Source organism: Aquarana catesbeiana, linkage group LG05 (genome assembly GCF_042186555.1).
Source record: "Aquarana catesbeiana isolate 2022-GZ linkage group LG05, ASM4218655v1, whole genome shotgun sequence".
In the NCBI taxonomy this organism is placed as follows: Eukaryota; Metazoa; Chordata; class Amphibia; order Anura; family Ranidae; genus Aquarana; species Aquarana catesbeiana.
The window spans coordinates 238,544,904-238,560,881 of record NC_133328.1 but is presented as its reverse complement, the minus strand read 5'-3'; the positions used below and the strand labels follow the sequence as shown (position 1 = coordinate 238,560,881).

General features: G+C 43.8%; 1 protein-coding gene across 1 annotated transcript in view; it reads right to left on the bottom strand.

Annotated features, from left to right (window-relative positions):
• LOC141144695 (maternal DNA replication licensing factor mcm6-like) overlaps positions 1-15,978 on the bottom strand; it is a 359,926-nt gene that overhangs the window by 95,762 nt on the left and 248,186 nt on the right. Inside the window, 1 exon segment of the mRNA XM_073630632.1 lies at positions 7,392-7,547. Within this exon segment, the coding sequence (XP_073486733.1) occupies positions 7,392-7,547 (156 nt within the window).

Here is a 15,978-nt window from a genome sequence, read left to right as displayed (position 1 = left end):
TGGTAAGACGCATCGACAGGAGGGAATCGGACCAGTTTAGACTTTATGTCCGTCCTCATTTGGTTTAAGCATAACTGGGTGTTTTTTTTGGGGGGGGGGGGGGGGGGGGCGTCTTTGTTATTCGTATTCTGTGTGTTAATCTGTTTTGGTTACAGTTTTTCGTGTTGTGTTGATGCATTTCTTTTCAGATCATGCTTGCCTCATGTGGATTTTGGGTCACTCCTTCATTTACTGGGAGGCCAAGAGGGCTGACGTCAGTCCTAATGGCCATTAGCTGGGTTTCCCTAGGTCCGAGGCCAGCATCAGGTGGATAGGTGTTCCGGGAATGTTGTGGAGCAGGGTGGTCCCGGAGAGCCACATGGTTTTACGATGGGATAGGCCCCCGGACGTTCTGGTCTCGTACGCTGGTGGCAGTGATCTGGGTGTCCGTTCCAGCCTACACCCCATTCGGGTTATCAAGTTTGATGTCCTGTAACTGTGGTTAGATTTTCTTCACACAGTAGTAGTGTGGTGTGACATTGTAGGCCGTATGTCTTGGCGTTTTGCCAGGTCAATGGAAAAATTGAACAAGACCAGGGTGAAGATCAATAAGGAAGTTGGCCAGTTCGTATCGCGCAACGGCAGTTTGGCGATTAGGGAGCTGAAGGTGGATACGTGGCGGTATCTACGCAGCGGCTACGTGCATCTTAATGAGGTGGGCTCGGATCTGTGGTCGCTGGGATTACAAAATGGAGCTCAGAGGTCATTGCTTTTTTGAGAGGGGCACAAAGGTATGAGACTTCACACTTTGTACTGTGGCGGTTGGGGTCTTTGGAGACATTTTAAAATAACCTGCTGTGATGATGTTATTAGGGACCCATCTAAAGTATGGAGTCCCTGGTGGAATGCCAGTTATGGTGGATTAACTGGCAATTACAATGGTGGTATCTGCAGAATGTGGTTCATCCTGGAGCCGGTGTGATGCGGCTGTGGACCGTGGTAGTAGTACACACATACGAAGTGATAATTTGATATTTGGTGCCTACAAGGATCAACAACCTTAATTTGATGGGTATTGTAGTATTTAGTTTTCCTTTAAGGAATGTTTGTTATATTTGTTACTATTTAATAAAGGGCCCCAAACTGACAATTGTACTGGTATATTTAGTTGGGGTAAGAGGGGAGGTGTTAGTAGCGGTTGGTAATACAAAAGTATAGGATTACATCTGGGGTACGGTTATCATGTCCTTCTGTGTTTATATTGATTGTATTGCTTATCTGGCTACACCTCAGAAACAGAACATTGGAGTTGTCTCTTCTGTTACATAGTAGGTGAGGTTTAAAAAAGACACAAGTCAATTAAGTCCAACCTGTGTGTGATTATATGTCAGTATTTTTTATTTATATATCCCCATATGTTTCGGTCGTTCAGGTGCTTATCTAATAGTTTTTTTAATGTTTTTTGCGGCACATCAGAATATACAACAGTGAAGACAGTTTGCATCTTTACATGGATTATATAGCCATAGCTGGTTGCATTTTAGAAATACACGACTTTGAAGTTCATGTTGTGTCTTTTCTGGGTTGGTTTATCTAGCTGCACTTAGGCATAGACAACAATGTTGTGTATTTCTGATGTCTACTATGTCTACATCTTTTATCTGGTGCTGTGCATCAAAGCACAATCTATATTTGTGATATTAGTTATACATGTATCACTTTTATTTCAGACCTTATTTTATAGTGTACATGGAGGGGCCAGGAGTTCTGGCTGCAGAAACTTCAGCTGTCAGGAAATTCAGTTCCTTACATTCAGGCATGCCAGAGGCATTTCCTGTGCTTGTAACCCGGTAGGGTTGTACGACACTGGAAAGTGGTTATAAAATCACCTTTTTTAGTAAGAACTTCTGTTCATAGGAGTATCATTACCTGAAGATGCAGTATCAGAACTTATCTGACCCGTATACCTAACTCAATAGGTTTACAGTTCTATAGGTATCCCTCATATCATCCTTTTAGCAGAACTGGTCATGGCAAACCAATGAGTGTTCTGCTCCTGCTGTTGACTTAATCTCCTGAAGTAGAGTTCTGCTTAATGTATCCCTCATTAAAGCAAAGGCACCCAATGGTGTTGGAGTGGATTATGGTTTCAGACATAAGGTAGGGAACCTGATATTTAAGGAATAGTTACAATTGGGTGTTTACCAAGCTCCTTTCCACTTAATTTTAATGCATTTGCGTGCAGGTGTACAGGGAGTCTGGGTATATAGAGCACTTTCACAGCTGACATGCCAGCATTCAGATGTGAGGGAAGTCATAGGTTTGGTGTGCTTTGGGTACATACCTGTCCAGCCTTCTGAGCCCAGGGAACAACCTTCCCTTATTCTATTACCCTTATGTGGGCTTCCTTTTACACATCACTATGAAAATAAAATAAAAAAATAACTTAAAGGGAACCTGCAAGGTCGGTCTATCAAGGAGCACTTTTAAATCATTCTCCTGAACAGAGTAATGTTCATGCCACATCCTCTTTGTTAATCAAAGTAGTATCCTTGTTTCACAGAGCACAGTCTTTGATTGGTCCTTTTAGTGGTCCTAAAAAGTGTTACAGGGATGATTAAGCCAAAATTGCTAGATGGTTGAGACAGTCAAACCATGCCAATCTACTATTTTCACAGGTTTTTTTTTTCCCATCTTTAAGAGCACTCCACATAGATCCTGCATCCGAAGCGGAGAAGGCAGGGACATCAGTGGAGCAAACCTGCTGATCAGCCTCTTGATCCAGCCAAGATACCTTTATCAGTCAAAGAGAAGGCAAAACATGCTGCAGAACCTAGCATTTGGCAGAAAGATCTTGCAGCCAGTGGTCCCACCCTAAAAGTAGGCCTGCGGATTACTTGATTATCCTCTCATGTGTTGCCATCCTGGAAGGGGAGAGAAGAAAACCGATGGTTAGACTTACCAGTAATGGTGTTTCTACAAACCTTCCAGGACAGAAGGGCTGCTTCCTGCCCTGTTAAGGGGGAAAAAAATGTATACAGTAGGTGATAAGTGCCTAGGTGATTAAAGACCTCTTGAGAGTTGGTTGGGAGAATTCCTTTACTGGAGGGACAAGGGGGAAGCTGGGACCTTTTAACAGCTGTGAACTGATTGTGTTTCCTGCGGGAGGAGCCTCTGATCTCTAATGTGTTGCCATCCTGGAAGGTGCGTAGAAAGACTTACCGCTAAGTCCAACCTATCGGTTATCATATACACTATAACACACATATTTGCACCCCTGCATGTCTGTCGGGTAATGCACCACTTTTCGCAGAAAATTGTTGCAATTACAAATGTTTAGGCATTCTTATGTTTATTTATTTTGTTTGTATTGGTGTGACACAAATGTAGAGAAACAAAAAAGCCAGACCTGACACATTTCACGTAAAAATGGACTGGACAAAATTTTGGCCCCCTCAATTTAATATTTGGTAGCACAGCCCTTGGAAAAAATAACTGAAATCAATCGCTTCCTGTAACCAGCAATGAGTCTTACACCTACTGGAATTTGACCACTCTTTCGCCAACTGCTCCAGGTCTCTCAGATTGGAAAGGTTCCTTTCCCGACTGCTGTTTTGAGATCCCTCCACAGGTGCTTAATGGGATGTATATCTGGACTCATTGCTGGCCAGTTCAGCAATTTCCAGCGCTTTGTCTTAAACCATTTCTAAATGCTTTTTGACGTGTGCTTTGGGTCATTGCCCTGCTGTAAGACCCATGACCTCTGCCAGAGACCCAACTCTGACACTGGACCCTACATTGCACCCCAGAATTCTTTAGGAGTCTTCAAATTTCATAATGCTATGCATGAAGTCAAGACATCCAGTGCCTGAAGCAGTAAAGCCACCCCAAAACATCAGTGAACCACCACGTTTGACTGTATTCTTTTCTTTAAAGGCCTCATTTATTTTTCTGAAAACAGTAGGATGGGCTTTACCAAAAAGCGGTGATTTTGTTTTGTCTGTCCACATCACATTTTCCCAAAAGGATTTTGACTTCCCCAGGTAAGTTTTGACGAACTCCAATCTGTCTTTTTTCCATTTGTGTCAGCAGTGGGGTCCACCTGAATCTTCTACCATAGCATCCCTTTTCATTCAGATGGTGACATAGTGTGAGCTGACACAGCTGTACCCTGTGCCTGAAGGTCAGCTTGAATTTGCCTGGAAGTTGATCAAGGTTCTTAATCCACCAAACAATTCTCTGTTGCAATCTTTGATCAATTTTTCTTTCATCCATGTCCAGGGAGATTAGCTACAGCGCCATGGGCTGTAAACTTCTTGACAATGATGTTGACAGTGGACACAGGAAAATCAAGATCTTTGGAGATGGACTTGTAACCTTCAGATTGTCCATGCTTTTCCACAATTTTTGTTCTCAAATCCTCAAGCAATTCTTTGCTGCTTTCTCCTCCCCATGCTCAGTGTTGCACACAGGCATACAACAGACATGTTGAGTCAATTTTTACCATTTTAACTCGTTGCAGCTGTGACTCCTATATTGTAAGCACTCGTTAATTGATCACAGGAGCAACACGAACTTGGAATGCAATTATTTCTTACAATTTTAAAAAAGTGCCAATAATTTTATCCAGTCCATTTTTTAAGTTTTGCGTGGAATGTGTCAGATTTGGCCTTTTGTAATTGCAACAATTGTTTGGGCTTGACGTTTTGCATGGAATGTGTCAGATTTGGCGTTTTGTAATTGCAACAATTGTTTGGGCTTAGTGGGGCATTATCTGACAGAAATGCAAGGGTGCCAATATTTTTGGCCATGACTATTCTCAAAAGAAAATCTGCACTTGTGGTTAAGCTAATATATATATATATATATATATATATATATATATATATATATATATATATATATATATATATATACACACACACACATATATATACACACACACATATATACATACATATATACATATATATTATATACACACACATATATACTGATCATTGTAAGCACTCCTGTTAGAAATAAGTGGTTTGTTGTCATTCCTGTAACTGATACATCTGTAAGAGTGACTGGCAGGATTACCAAGTAAAAAGGAAAGGAAAAAAAAAGCCTATAAGAAAACAAGCGCAGTTATTGCATCTAAGAATTGGTAAGCTGCAATATAATAAATGCTTGAGTGACAGAACCACACAGCACCTAGCTTGGGTGCTTCCAGCAAGATATAGAACTTCCTCCAGTCTGGACCCAGGAACCAGGTATTATAGTGTAATAAGGCATTGCACCCAAGAATCTAGACGGCATTAACTTAGGTGCAGTGGAACTCCCTTTATAAAAACTCAAACTTATAAACCACACAGGACCAGGAAGGACCTGATTACTTTACCCCAACAATGCAAACTGTAATCAGGAATATAAATTTACATAGTTAAGGAACAGCTAACATACACAATGCTAATCCACCTTTAGCAACTAATAGCTGACAGTGATCTAATTGACAAACTGATTAACTAGTCACTTAAATCTAGGTGCCCAGTCCGTTTAGCACCCAGCCCACCTCCCTAGATATACAAAGTACATTACACATCATAAGCACAAACACACAACATCCCACAATGGTTCGATGACCAGGTACAGTGGTCACGATATTAATCACCTCTCCAAGAGACAATCAGACAAACGTTAGGTGACTCAATTAACAATGGAAATGCACACCTAGGAAGCACTCAGTGGAACAAAGAAACAGTGATCCCAACTCAGACTGTCTGGAAAAGTCTACAAGTCTGAGACAAACTCATACAATGTTCAATTAGTCTGAAAAGGTGGAATTACTTTATCTTCATAGAGTTCCTGAGGAATATCTTTGATCAATATTTCTGTCCCAAGTGAAGGAGCCTCTCCAACCCAGTCAGCCACCATATTCTCTCTGCCCATTACTTGTACAAGATTAATATTACCATTTTCTGTCCACTCCAGAAGGGAAGCTTTATTGTCCTTATTCAGAAAATAATCTGCTCTCTGCAAGGGCCTTAATCAGTGGGTATGATGCTTGCCCCAAGTCCTCTCCAAAATCCCCTGTCCTGGTTGGGTCGGTCACAGCTTGCTTTTGGGTTTATTACTGCTTTAAAGTGGAGTCCTGCCCACCCCTTTAAAAATTAAGTCAGCAGCTACACATACTGTAGCTGCTGACTTTTAAACATTAGGACACTTACCTGCCCTGAAGTGCAGGGATGTCGGCACTGCAGCTGATGTTTCCATCAGCTGGTTGGGTGGTGCCGCCGCCATTGCGGGTAATGGAACATGGCAGTGTAGCCTTTTGGCTTCATGACCATGTCCCTACTGCACATGCGCGAAGCGTGCTGTGCTCTATCACTGGCCCGGGTGAAGAGGAGGGAGGAGGGGGCTGAGCTGCTGATGTAATTCGCAGTGGCCTGGTCTCCTGGAAGTGGGGACATGGTACCTAGGAAAAAAAAAAAAAATCCGCCCCCCCCCCCCGAAAGGTGCTAAATGTGGCACTGGAGGGAGGAATCAGATAAGCGGGAGTTCTACTTTTGGCTGGAACAGTGCTTTAAGTGCTTTAAGTAGCAAAGCCACTTACAAATACAGACAGTAGAGGGCAGCAAATGCCTACATTTGTTAAAGTAGATTAAACAAATGCTGCATCCACCTAGATGAGCATGTAGGTTTGTTTAGGTTCCTGCATTTCTGTTTTAAACCCCTTCCTAGCCCTCACTAATGGGGCCCCTGGAACCTACACATACTCCATTAAAATTTACATTCCATCACAAGATAGATTAAAGGAAGGAGAGAGAATTGAGGTGCACAGAAGGAATACCCTATTACCTTCAACACTTCAGCATGGGGTTGGACTGGTAGCATACAATCAGCAAAAAGTAAAGGTGCTTCTAGCCTGCAAGGACGAAAAACTCCATAAACCATCCAAAACGGAAACTGGGTTATTGCATATGAGGCAAGAATGGCATAGACTATGTCTAACTGGAGAGACTACTGTGATCTGCATTATCTGGCCTATCACCCAACTAGTGATTTGCTTGAGTACAACCAAAGGAACCAAGATTTCCAGGATAAGCCTTCTATGTCCCAGCTCCTAGAGGCGTGTTCCACAGTGTGGGGATTTTTGCCACTTGCAGGGCCTACCCCATGGCAGTTTGTTTCTTAGTGGTTAACCCTAATGTGTTAGCTGCCCTTTTGCTGAAGGGCAGTGGGATGCTGCCCTTAAATGCAACTAGTGCAAGTACCCACATTTTGACTGTGTATAGGCCTCTCTAATAACATTCCAATGAAGCACATATAAATAAAAATGAGTAGCTATATTGCCAATCAAGTGTGTAAATGAATACAAGTGAACAGGTAGTCAGAAGATGTATTAAAAAAAAAAAAAAAAAAAAAATTACCTCATTGCATTCATCTACTAGAATGAAAAAAAGATCAAATCTGGACATTATAGGAGCTGAAAGATTTACATTATGCTTTAAAGATTTTGAACGCTCATATCTTCCACCAATAGGATTTGCAGCTGCCAAAATGGATGTTCGAGCATTCAATGTGGCCTGTAAATGGAAAAAAAAAAAAATTTCCAATGTTACTATGTTTCATAAGTGCATTTTAAAAAGGATGTGCCAATCTAACAACTTTAGCATTTCCACAGAAATGACAAAAAGTTCCTTAAGGCTGCTTTCACATTGGGGTCGGGGGGGCTGTTATAGCTGCGCTTTTCAACCGCTAGCGGGGCGCTTTTAACCCCCCGCTAGCGGCCAAAGAAAGGGTTAAAAGCACCGCTGCCCATTGATTTCAATAGCAGGGGCAGTTTAAGAGCAGTGTATACACCGCTCCTGCACTGCCCCAAAGATGCTGCTTGCAGGACTTTTTTTCCCGTCCTGCAAGCGCACCGCCCCAGCACTCAGGCTTTCACACTGGGGCTGCAGAAGAGGCAGTTTACAAGCACTTTTCAAGCGCTATGTTTAGCGCAAAAATGCCTGTAAAACGCCACAGTGCGAAAGTGGCCTTAATTACTTTGAGCAACAATTTTTAAAAATGTGCTCCTGATTGTTTTTATCTGACTGTTTTTCAAACCCATATCTATAATTATCAATACAATTATCAATTGATGCTTAAAATTTTTTAAAATCTGTTCAGTTCAGAGTTTTCAGAGGGCATTTGAGGCGCGGCAACGATGAGTTATATTGCCTCTTCACTAACTGATTTTACCCTGTAATGCCAGAATACCACTGCTCATGTGTTGTGGTGTGGCCCAATTGAATGCAAAAGGGTGAGTTTGACAGGAGGAGAGGTCACTTGTCAAACTCTGCAGCCAGAGTTAAAAATTCTACATCTGTGGCATGTATACAGTCCTATTGAGGCTGTATTGGTAGGATTCGGGTGGGTGGTCAGGGATCATTAAAACTACAGTTCTGCTTTTATTACCTCCTCCCCCAGCTCTTTGTGTGAACAATTCCTACATGAACCAATAACTTTCTCACTCACTCTGAACCAACCTGACATTCAATCAGCTGGTAATTGAAAGCCAGTATGAGGGCGGTATCATCTGCACCTGTGCACCTTTCGCATAGAGCATGCTCATCGATGCTCAGGACCAGGCAGAGACTGCTGTCATGTAAAGAATCTAACATTAAGGCAGTTCCCTAACTTAGAGGTGATCTTTCACTGTGTGCAGTAACTAAAGTACAGAGTTCCTCTGTGTCTTGTCTCATGTCACTGCACACTGTAACTGATATTTGTTGCATTAGGAGGGACGTGCCAAGCCTGCGCCCACTCCACCACTCCGGTGTAACTCTGTTACCTCACTTCCAGTAACAGAATGGGGTCCTGCCAAGCACATAGTGCAGACCTCACGCCTGCTCTCCTTAACTCCTTTATTGTACCTCATCTCTTTAACCGGTACCATGCTTAAAGTGTTTGTAACCCGAAAAAGAAAAAGAAAATCCTGTTCCCTTGTAGATAGATTAAATGGCATAGTGCTTGTGCTGTCTAACCTGCCCCTCTCTAAACTGTAAAAAATCTGGCTGATACTGCCAGTTCCTGTGTCCCCCCTCTGTGTACTGACCATGATAATTAGGCTACTGAGCCCTAATTACCGTGGTCAATTTACGTGCCTCTGTCATCTGCAGCTCTCCTCTGTCCCCTCCCCTCTGTTCATAGATTATGAATTGTCACTGGCAGCCCCTCTAGTATATCTAGGTATAACACACAGGATACGTGTTTAAAACGAAGATTGTAAATACCTTTTTACATCTATATTCAGTCCGGACACATGACTCAGGGCCAGTCTCCTACTGTGATCCATGGCTACAGCAGGATCGGCCACGTGACCTCCCCGGGTGATATCATAGGGGGATTTCGGCCCCTCCCACCAGGCTCATAACAGTTAATGGAACCTTTACTGATGAAACATGGCATAACAGTTCAATATGAACAACTAACCCCTTAACCCTAACTAGAGTAATGTAGAGTACCCACCCTAACCCGGGACACCTTGGACCTCAGACATCTTTTATAGCACAGGTGGACTGGCTAGGACCAAAAGCTCAGGAACTGAGCTTGTAATATTTAACCCTCTCTCAACCTGTGCCAGCCACAGACTCCCTGGCAGTAGCAAATAATTTACACAGAATTTTAGAAAATGAGCATCTAGTTGATCTTTAGTAGATCACAAGAAAAAGGGCAGAGGATAAGTGCCAGCAATACTTGCTTACACAGTATAGTCTGGTAAACACAAGAAAACCCTAACACTAAACTTCTCTTGCCTGTTTAAGGTAAAACACATGCCAGTGTTTGTATGTATTGCCCCTTACCCCCCTTTATACTTGCCCAAGTCCTGCCTCAATCCAGTGCTGAGTCCATCTGCAGAAACGCTTTCCTCTCTCTACTCACAGAATCAGTCAAATCCTGTAAGCAGAGAACGGGGCTGAGCCATGCTGTGTGTCAACAGATGCACACAGCCCAGCTCATGATTAAGCCCGCAGGTGTGCCACCATAGAAAGCGACTTTGTATGGTGGCACACCAAGAAGAGGAGGACTGCCTGGAGTGCCAGTGGAGGACCCCAGAAGAGGTGGTTGGGGATTGCTCTGCAAACCCAGGCAAGCATAACATGTTTGAAAAGGTAATTTAAAAAAAATAAAATTAATAAAAGCTTTCACATGCTATCATTTATGCCAACAAAAACACTATGTAGATTGTTATGAACCGTGACCAAACTAAAATGTTATTTAGCTTCCATTTCAAAAAGGCAGCTGTATATTGTGTTACTCCTAGTTATATATTGGGGTTTATTACCTGCCCAGAGAGCATCATGGCTCCGGATCTTCAATTTAAAGCCTTATTAGGTCACACCTAGGGATGAGCAAGTGAGTTCGACTCGAACATCAGGTGTTCGTTTGTTCTAAAATGAACTGAACATATGGGGCATTTGTGGGAAATTCAAGCGCCGCGGAACGCTCTATAATGCACTGCGAGATCAGTGCATTGTTGTATGATGATTGGCTAAAGCATACACCTGACCTGCATGCTTTGGCCAATCACAGCACCCTCTGCTGAGAGAGCCATAATTGGCCAAAGGCAGGGTGCCTTTGGTCAATCATGGCTCAGGATATTCAGTTAGTGGCAGTGTATTTGCTCTATCTCCACACACACACACACACACACACACACACACACTCTGCTTTCTTTGTAGCCTATATTTACAGTGCATTCAGTGGTGTACTGTTTCTAATACAGTGCAGGCGGTGTACACAGTATCTAATACAGTGTGTACAGTTTCTAATACACTTCTAGCGGTGAATTTATATATATTTTTATATTATTTTATACATATACACACTCTGCATTTAGTGTAGCCCTTATATACAGTGCATTTGGTGTATAGTCTCTAATACACTTCAGGCGGTGTACACAGTATATAATACAGTGTAGTATGGTGTTGCAAAACAAAAAATGCATCATGTCCGGAAGGCAACCTAGGAGAGGCAGATGCTCACAGGCCACTAAAAGAGGGCAAGCAGTCTCTGTCAACAGTGGTGGTCGTGGACATGGTGCATCCTCTGCAGGTGGCCGTGGGGCACTCTTGTCCTTTTTTGCTGCTGGCAGTGTTATTGAGCCACAACATGCAAAAGAATTGGTGGAGTGGATAACAAAGCTGTCCTTAACCTCCTCATCCTCTGTCACCCAGGCTCAGAGTAGTTTGCCTTCCAACGCAGCTGCCAAAGCAGCCTATTCCACCGGCTCCTTGTCTACAGTCACTCCTTCTGTAGCCCCACCATCATGGATGGAGGAGTCCCCAGAATTATTTTACCACAGTGTCGGGTACATGCTTCTGGAGGATGCGCAGCGATTTGAAGGCTCCGATTAAGGATGAGCCGAACACCCCCCCCTGTTCGGTTCGCACCAGAACATGCGAACAGGCAAAAAATTCATTCGAACACACGAACACCATTAAAGTCTATGGGACACGAACATGAATAATCAAAAGTGCTAATTTTAAAGGCTTATATGCAAGTTATTGTCATAAAAAGTGTTTGGGGACCCGGGTCCTGCCCCAGGGGATATGGATCAATGCAAAAAAAAGTTTTAAAAACGGACGTTTTTTCGGGAGCAGTGATTTTAATAATGCTTAAAGTGAAACAATAAAAGTGTAATATCCCTTTAAATTTCGTACCTGGGGGTGTCTATAGTATGCCTGTAAAGAGGCGCATGTTTCTCGTGTTTAGAACAATCTGACAGCAAAATGACATTCAAAGGAAAAAAAGTCATTCAAAACTACTCGCAGCTATTAATGAATTGCCGGTCTGACAATACACATAGTAGTTCATTAATAGAAATGGCATGGGAATTCCCCACAGGGGAACCCCGAACCAGAATTAAAAAAAAAAAAAAAAAACACGTGAGGGTCCCCCTAAATTCCATACCAGGCCCTTCAGGTCTGGTATGGATTTTAAGGGCAACCTCGTGCCAAAATTTAAAAAAAAAAAAAAAAAAAAAAAAGGCGTGGGGTCCCCCTAAAAATCCATACCAGACCCTTATCCGAGCACGCAACCTGGCAGGCCGCAAGAAAAGAGGGGGGGGATGAGAGAGAGCGCCCCCCCTCCTGAACCGTACCAGGCCACATGCCCTCAACATTGGGAGGGTGCTTTGGGGTACCCCCCCCAAAACACCTTGTCCCCATGTTGAGGAGGACAAGGGCCTCATCCCCACAACCCTGGCCGGTGGTTGTGGGGGTCTGCGGGCGGGGGGCTTATCGGAATCTGGAAGCCCCCCTTTAACAAATGACCCCCAGATCCCGGCCCTCCCCCCTGTGTGAAATGGTAAGTGGGTACAAAAGTACCCCTACCATTTTGCTAAAAAAAGTGTCAAAAATGTTAAAAATGACAAGAGACAGTTTTTGACAATTCCTTTATTTAAATGCTTCTTCTATCTTCCTTCGGTTTCTTCCTCCTTCTTCTTCCCTTCTCCTCAGGCCGCTCCACATCCATGATGGCATGGAGGGAGGCTCCCAACTCTTGTCTTCATCTTCTTGTCTTCATCTTCTTCTGCCGCTCTGCATCCATGATGGCATGGAGGGAGGCTCCCACTGTGTGGCGCTTCTCTTCTGACGGTTCTTAAATAACGGGGGGCGGAGCCACCCGTTGACCCCGCCCCCCTCTGACACGGGGACTTGACGGGACTTCCCTGTGGCATTCCCCGTGACATCAGAGGGGGCGGGGTCACCTGTTACATAACCCCGCCCCCTTCTGACATCACGAGGAATGCCACAGGGAAGTCCCCGTGGGGGGGAGGAGGGAGTAGGGAGGAGGGAGGAGGAGTTTTGGGGGGCTACCCCAAAGCACCCTCCCAATGTTGAGGGCATGTGGCCTGGTACGGTTCAGGAGGGGGGGCGCTCTCTCGTCCCCCCCTCTTTTCCTGCAGCCTGCCAGGTTGCGTGCTCGGATAAGGGCCTGGTATGGATTTTTGGGGGGACCCCACGCCGTTTTTTTTTTAAATTTTGGCGCGGGATTCCCCTTAAAATCCATACCAGAACTGAAGGGTCTGGTATGGATTTTGAGGGGGACCCCATGCAATTTTTTTTTTCTTTAAATTTTGGCCGGGGTTTGACCTGAAGGGCCTGGTATGGAATTTAGGGGGACCCCCACATTTTTTTTATTTTGGTTCGGGGTTCCCCTGTGGAGAATTCCCATGCAGTTTTTATCAATGAACTTTTATGTGTATTGTCGAACCGGCAATTCATTAATAGCCGCGAGTAGTTTTAAATGGCTTTTTTTCCTTTGAAAAGTCATTTTGCTGTCAGACTGGTCTAAACACAGGAAACATGCGCCTCTTTACAGGCATACTATAGACACCCCCAGGTATGAATTTTAAAGGGATATTACACTTTTATTGTTTCACTTTAAGCATTATTAAAATCACTGCTCCCGAAAAAACAGCCGTTTTTAAAAACATTTTTTGCATTAATCCATGTCCCCTGGGGCAGGACCCAGGTCCCCAAACACTTTTTATGACAATACCATGCATATAAGCCTTTAAAATTAGCACTTCTGATTTCTCCCATTTGCTGCGAACACCCCAAATTGTTCGCTGTTCGGCGAACTTGCAAACAGCCGATGTTCGAGTCGAACATGAGTTCAACTCGAACTCGAAGCTCATCCCTAGCTCCGATGTTGGTTCCCTGGTTGAGGAAGGGAGTAACGTGAGCCTAGAGAGTGGGAGCCACAGAGGGACAAGAAACTGGCAGTCATGTTCCCCCGGCTGCAGCATACTGCCAAGTTTGCTCCAGTGACAAGGAGGGAGGGGATGAGGAGGTCATTGACTGTACTTGGGTGCCTAAGAGGAGAGGAGGAAAGTGAGGAGGAGGAGGCACAACTCAAATGAGGCAGGATGTCCTCTAGGGGGCAGCTTAAGGGCAGCCACCCTATTGCATCACACCACAGAGCTCCGCAGGTGTAGGGGCGCTGCCGACTTCCTGCTGACTTGTAAAAGTTCCTTGGTGTGGGCCTTTTTCAACACTTGTGCAGCAGATCGCACCGTTGCTGTTTGCAACCTATGTCTGAAGTGGATCAAGCATGGCCAGAACAGCAGCCGCTTGGGCACCACATGCTTGACCAGACCACGACCTGCCATGCAGTCCGTTGGCAACAGCACTTGAAAAACCCACATCAAAGAAAAAAAAGGTGCTCCTCATCTGGAATCTCCAACCCTTCTATACCTCCAGTCCTCTCAAAAACCTGCATACTTATGTAACTGATTAAATTTTCTATGGATCTGGGATCCCTTGAAGGCTGCCTATGCTGAATATCCTATTCCTCCTCAATCTTGATGCTAGATGCCAATAATATTGTTGGTTTAGGGCACCACCACCCAAGGCCCAATGTTTCTGCCCCTGTTTAAAAGGGGCCATGTAATTGCAATTTTTGATACAATATTTCACAGCAGGGCCCGTTCCTGCGCCTAACAAGAGTAACTGAGGGCTTACAGTGTTCTGGCACCACCAAAAGGTCCAATTTTTCTGCCCATGTCTAACAGGGCCATGTAATTTCAATTTTTGATATATTTCACAACAGGGCCCGTTCCTACCACCGAGAGTAATTGAGAGGTTACAGTGTTCTGGTACAGCACAGTTTTTCTGCAGAGTATATAGGGCAGGCCGTATAGTATATATACTGCTGTTCAGAGTATATAGTGCCTGGGGGACCCCCACACCATTTTTTTTTTTAAATTGATGTGGGGTTCCCTTTAATATCCATACCATACCTGAAGGGCCTGGTATGGATTTGTTTTTTTATGGGGGGGGGGGGCATCCACACCATATTTTTTTGGCATTTGTGGTATTTTTATCTATATTGCCGGGATCCAACATTACAGCCGCGAACAGTTTTAAATTACATTTTTTCCTTTATGTCATTTTGCTATGGTACTGTTATAAACATGAAAAAGCTACTTTACAGGCATACTAAGGACACCCCCCCCCCAGGCAGATATATAAAGGAATATTTCATTTTTATTGTTTCACTTTAAGCTTTATTAAAATCACTGCTCCCGAAAAAACATCTGTTTTTGAAACTTTTTTTTTGCATTGATACATGTCCCCTGGGGCAGGACCCGGGTCCCCAAACATTTTTTATGGCAATAACTTGAATACAAGCCTTTAAAATGAGCACTTTTGATTTTTCAGGTTCGCGTTCCATAGACTTTAATGGCGTTCGCACAAATTTTTGCCTGTTCGCATGTTTTGCTGCGAACCGGGGGGTATTCGGCTCATCCCTAGTCACACCTATACATTATTCTGTGTCATAAATGGTTCAATCTACTTGAAACAATTTTTAGAACCCTTGAGAAAAAAAAAAAAAGAAAAAAAACCAAACACACACACACACACACACACCACATTTTAGTTTCGGGTAGATTAGTTCTGTTACTAATTTTGTTTAGTTATGGACTTTTGTTTCTGAATTTGTTTATAATTCGTTTCATTTCTGCAAACTTTTCAGAACGATTAGAATTCAGATCGGTCGAAAAACTATCGACCAATCAGAATTGTGTGAAGAAATACCTGGTGGTTAAGCAGCGGGCCGGGAAGCTGGCCGCCCGTGTCCTTAACCATGAATCCTCATACTGACAGATGAATGTAAACAAAAGAATGCCGGCATTGCCCGGCAACAGAGAAAGGGAAAAAAAAAAAAAAAGAAAAAAAAAAACAGGGCTTAGGTTCCCCCTCCCCCAAAATCCATACCAGACCCTTACCAGTGTATTTAGCCCGGGAGGTCATGAAAAAGAAGGGGGGGTTGAACCATACCAGGCCACATGCCCTCAACATGGGGGGGTGAGTGCTTTGAGGCAGGGAGGCTTTGTGCCCCCCCACCCCAAAGCACCTTGTCCCCATGTTGATGGCATGTGGCACATTCACCTGTCTGGCTTCCCGGCCCGCTGCTTAAGCAACTATTTCTTCACACAGAATTCTGATCGGTCAATTGTTT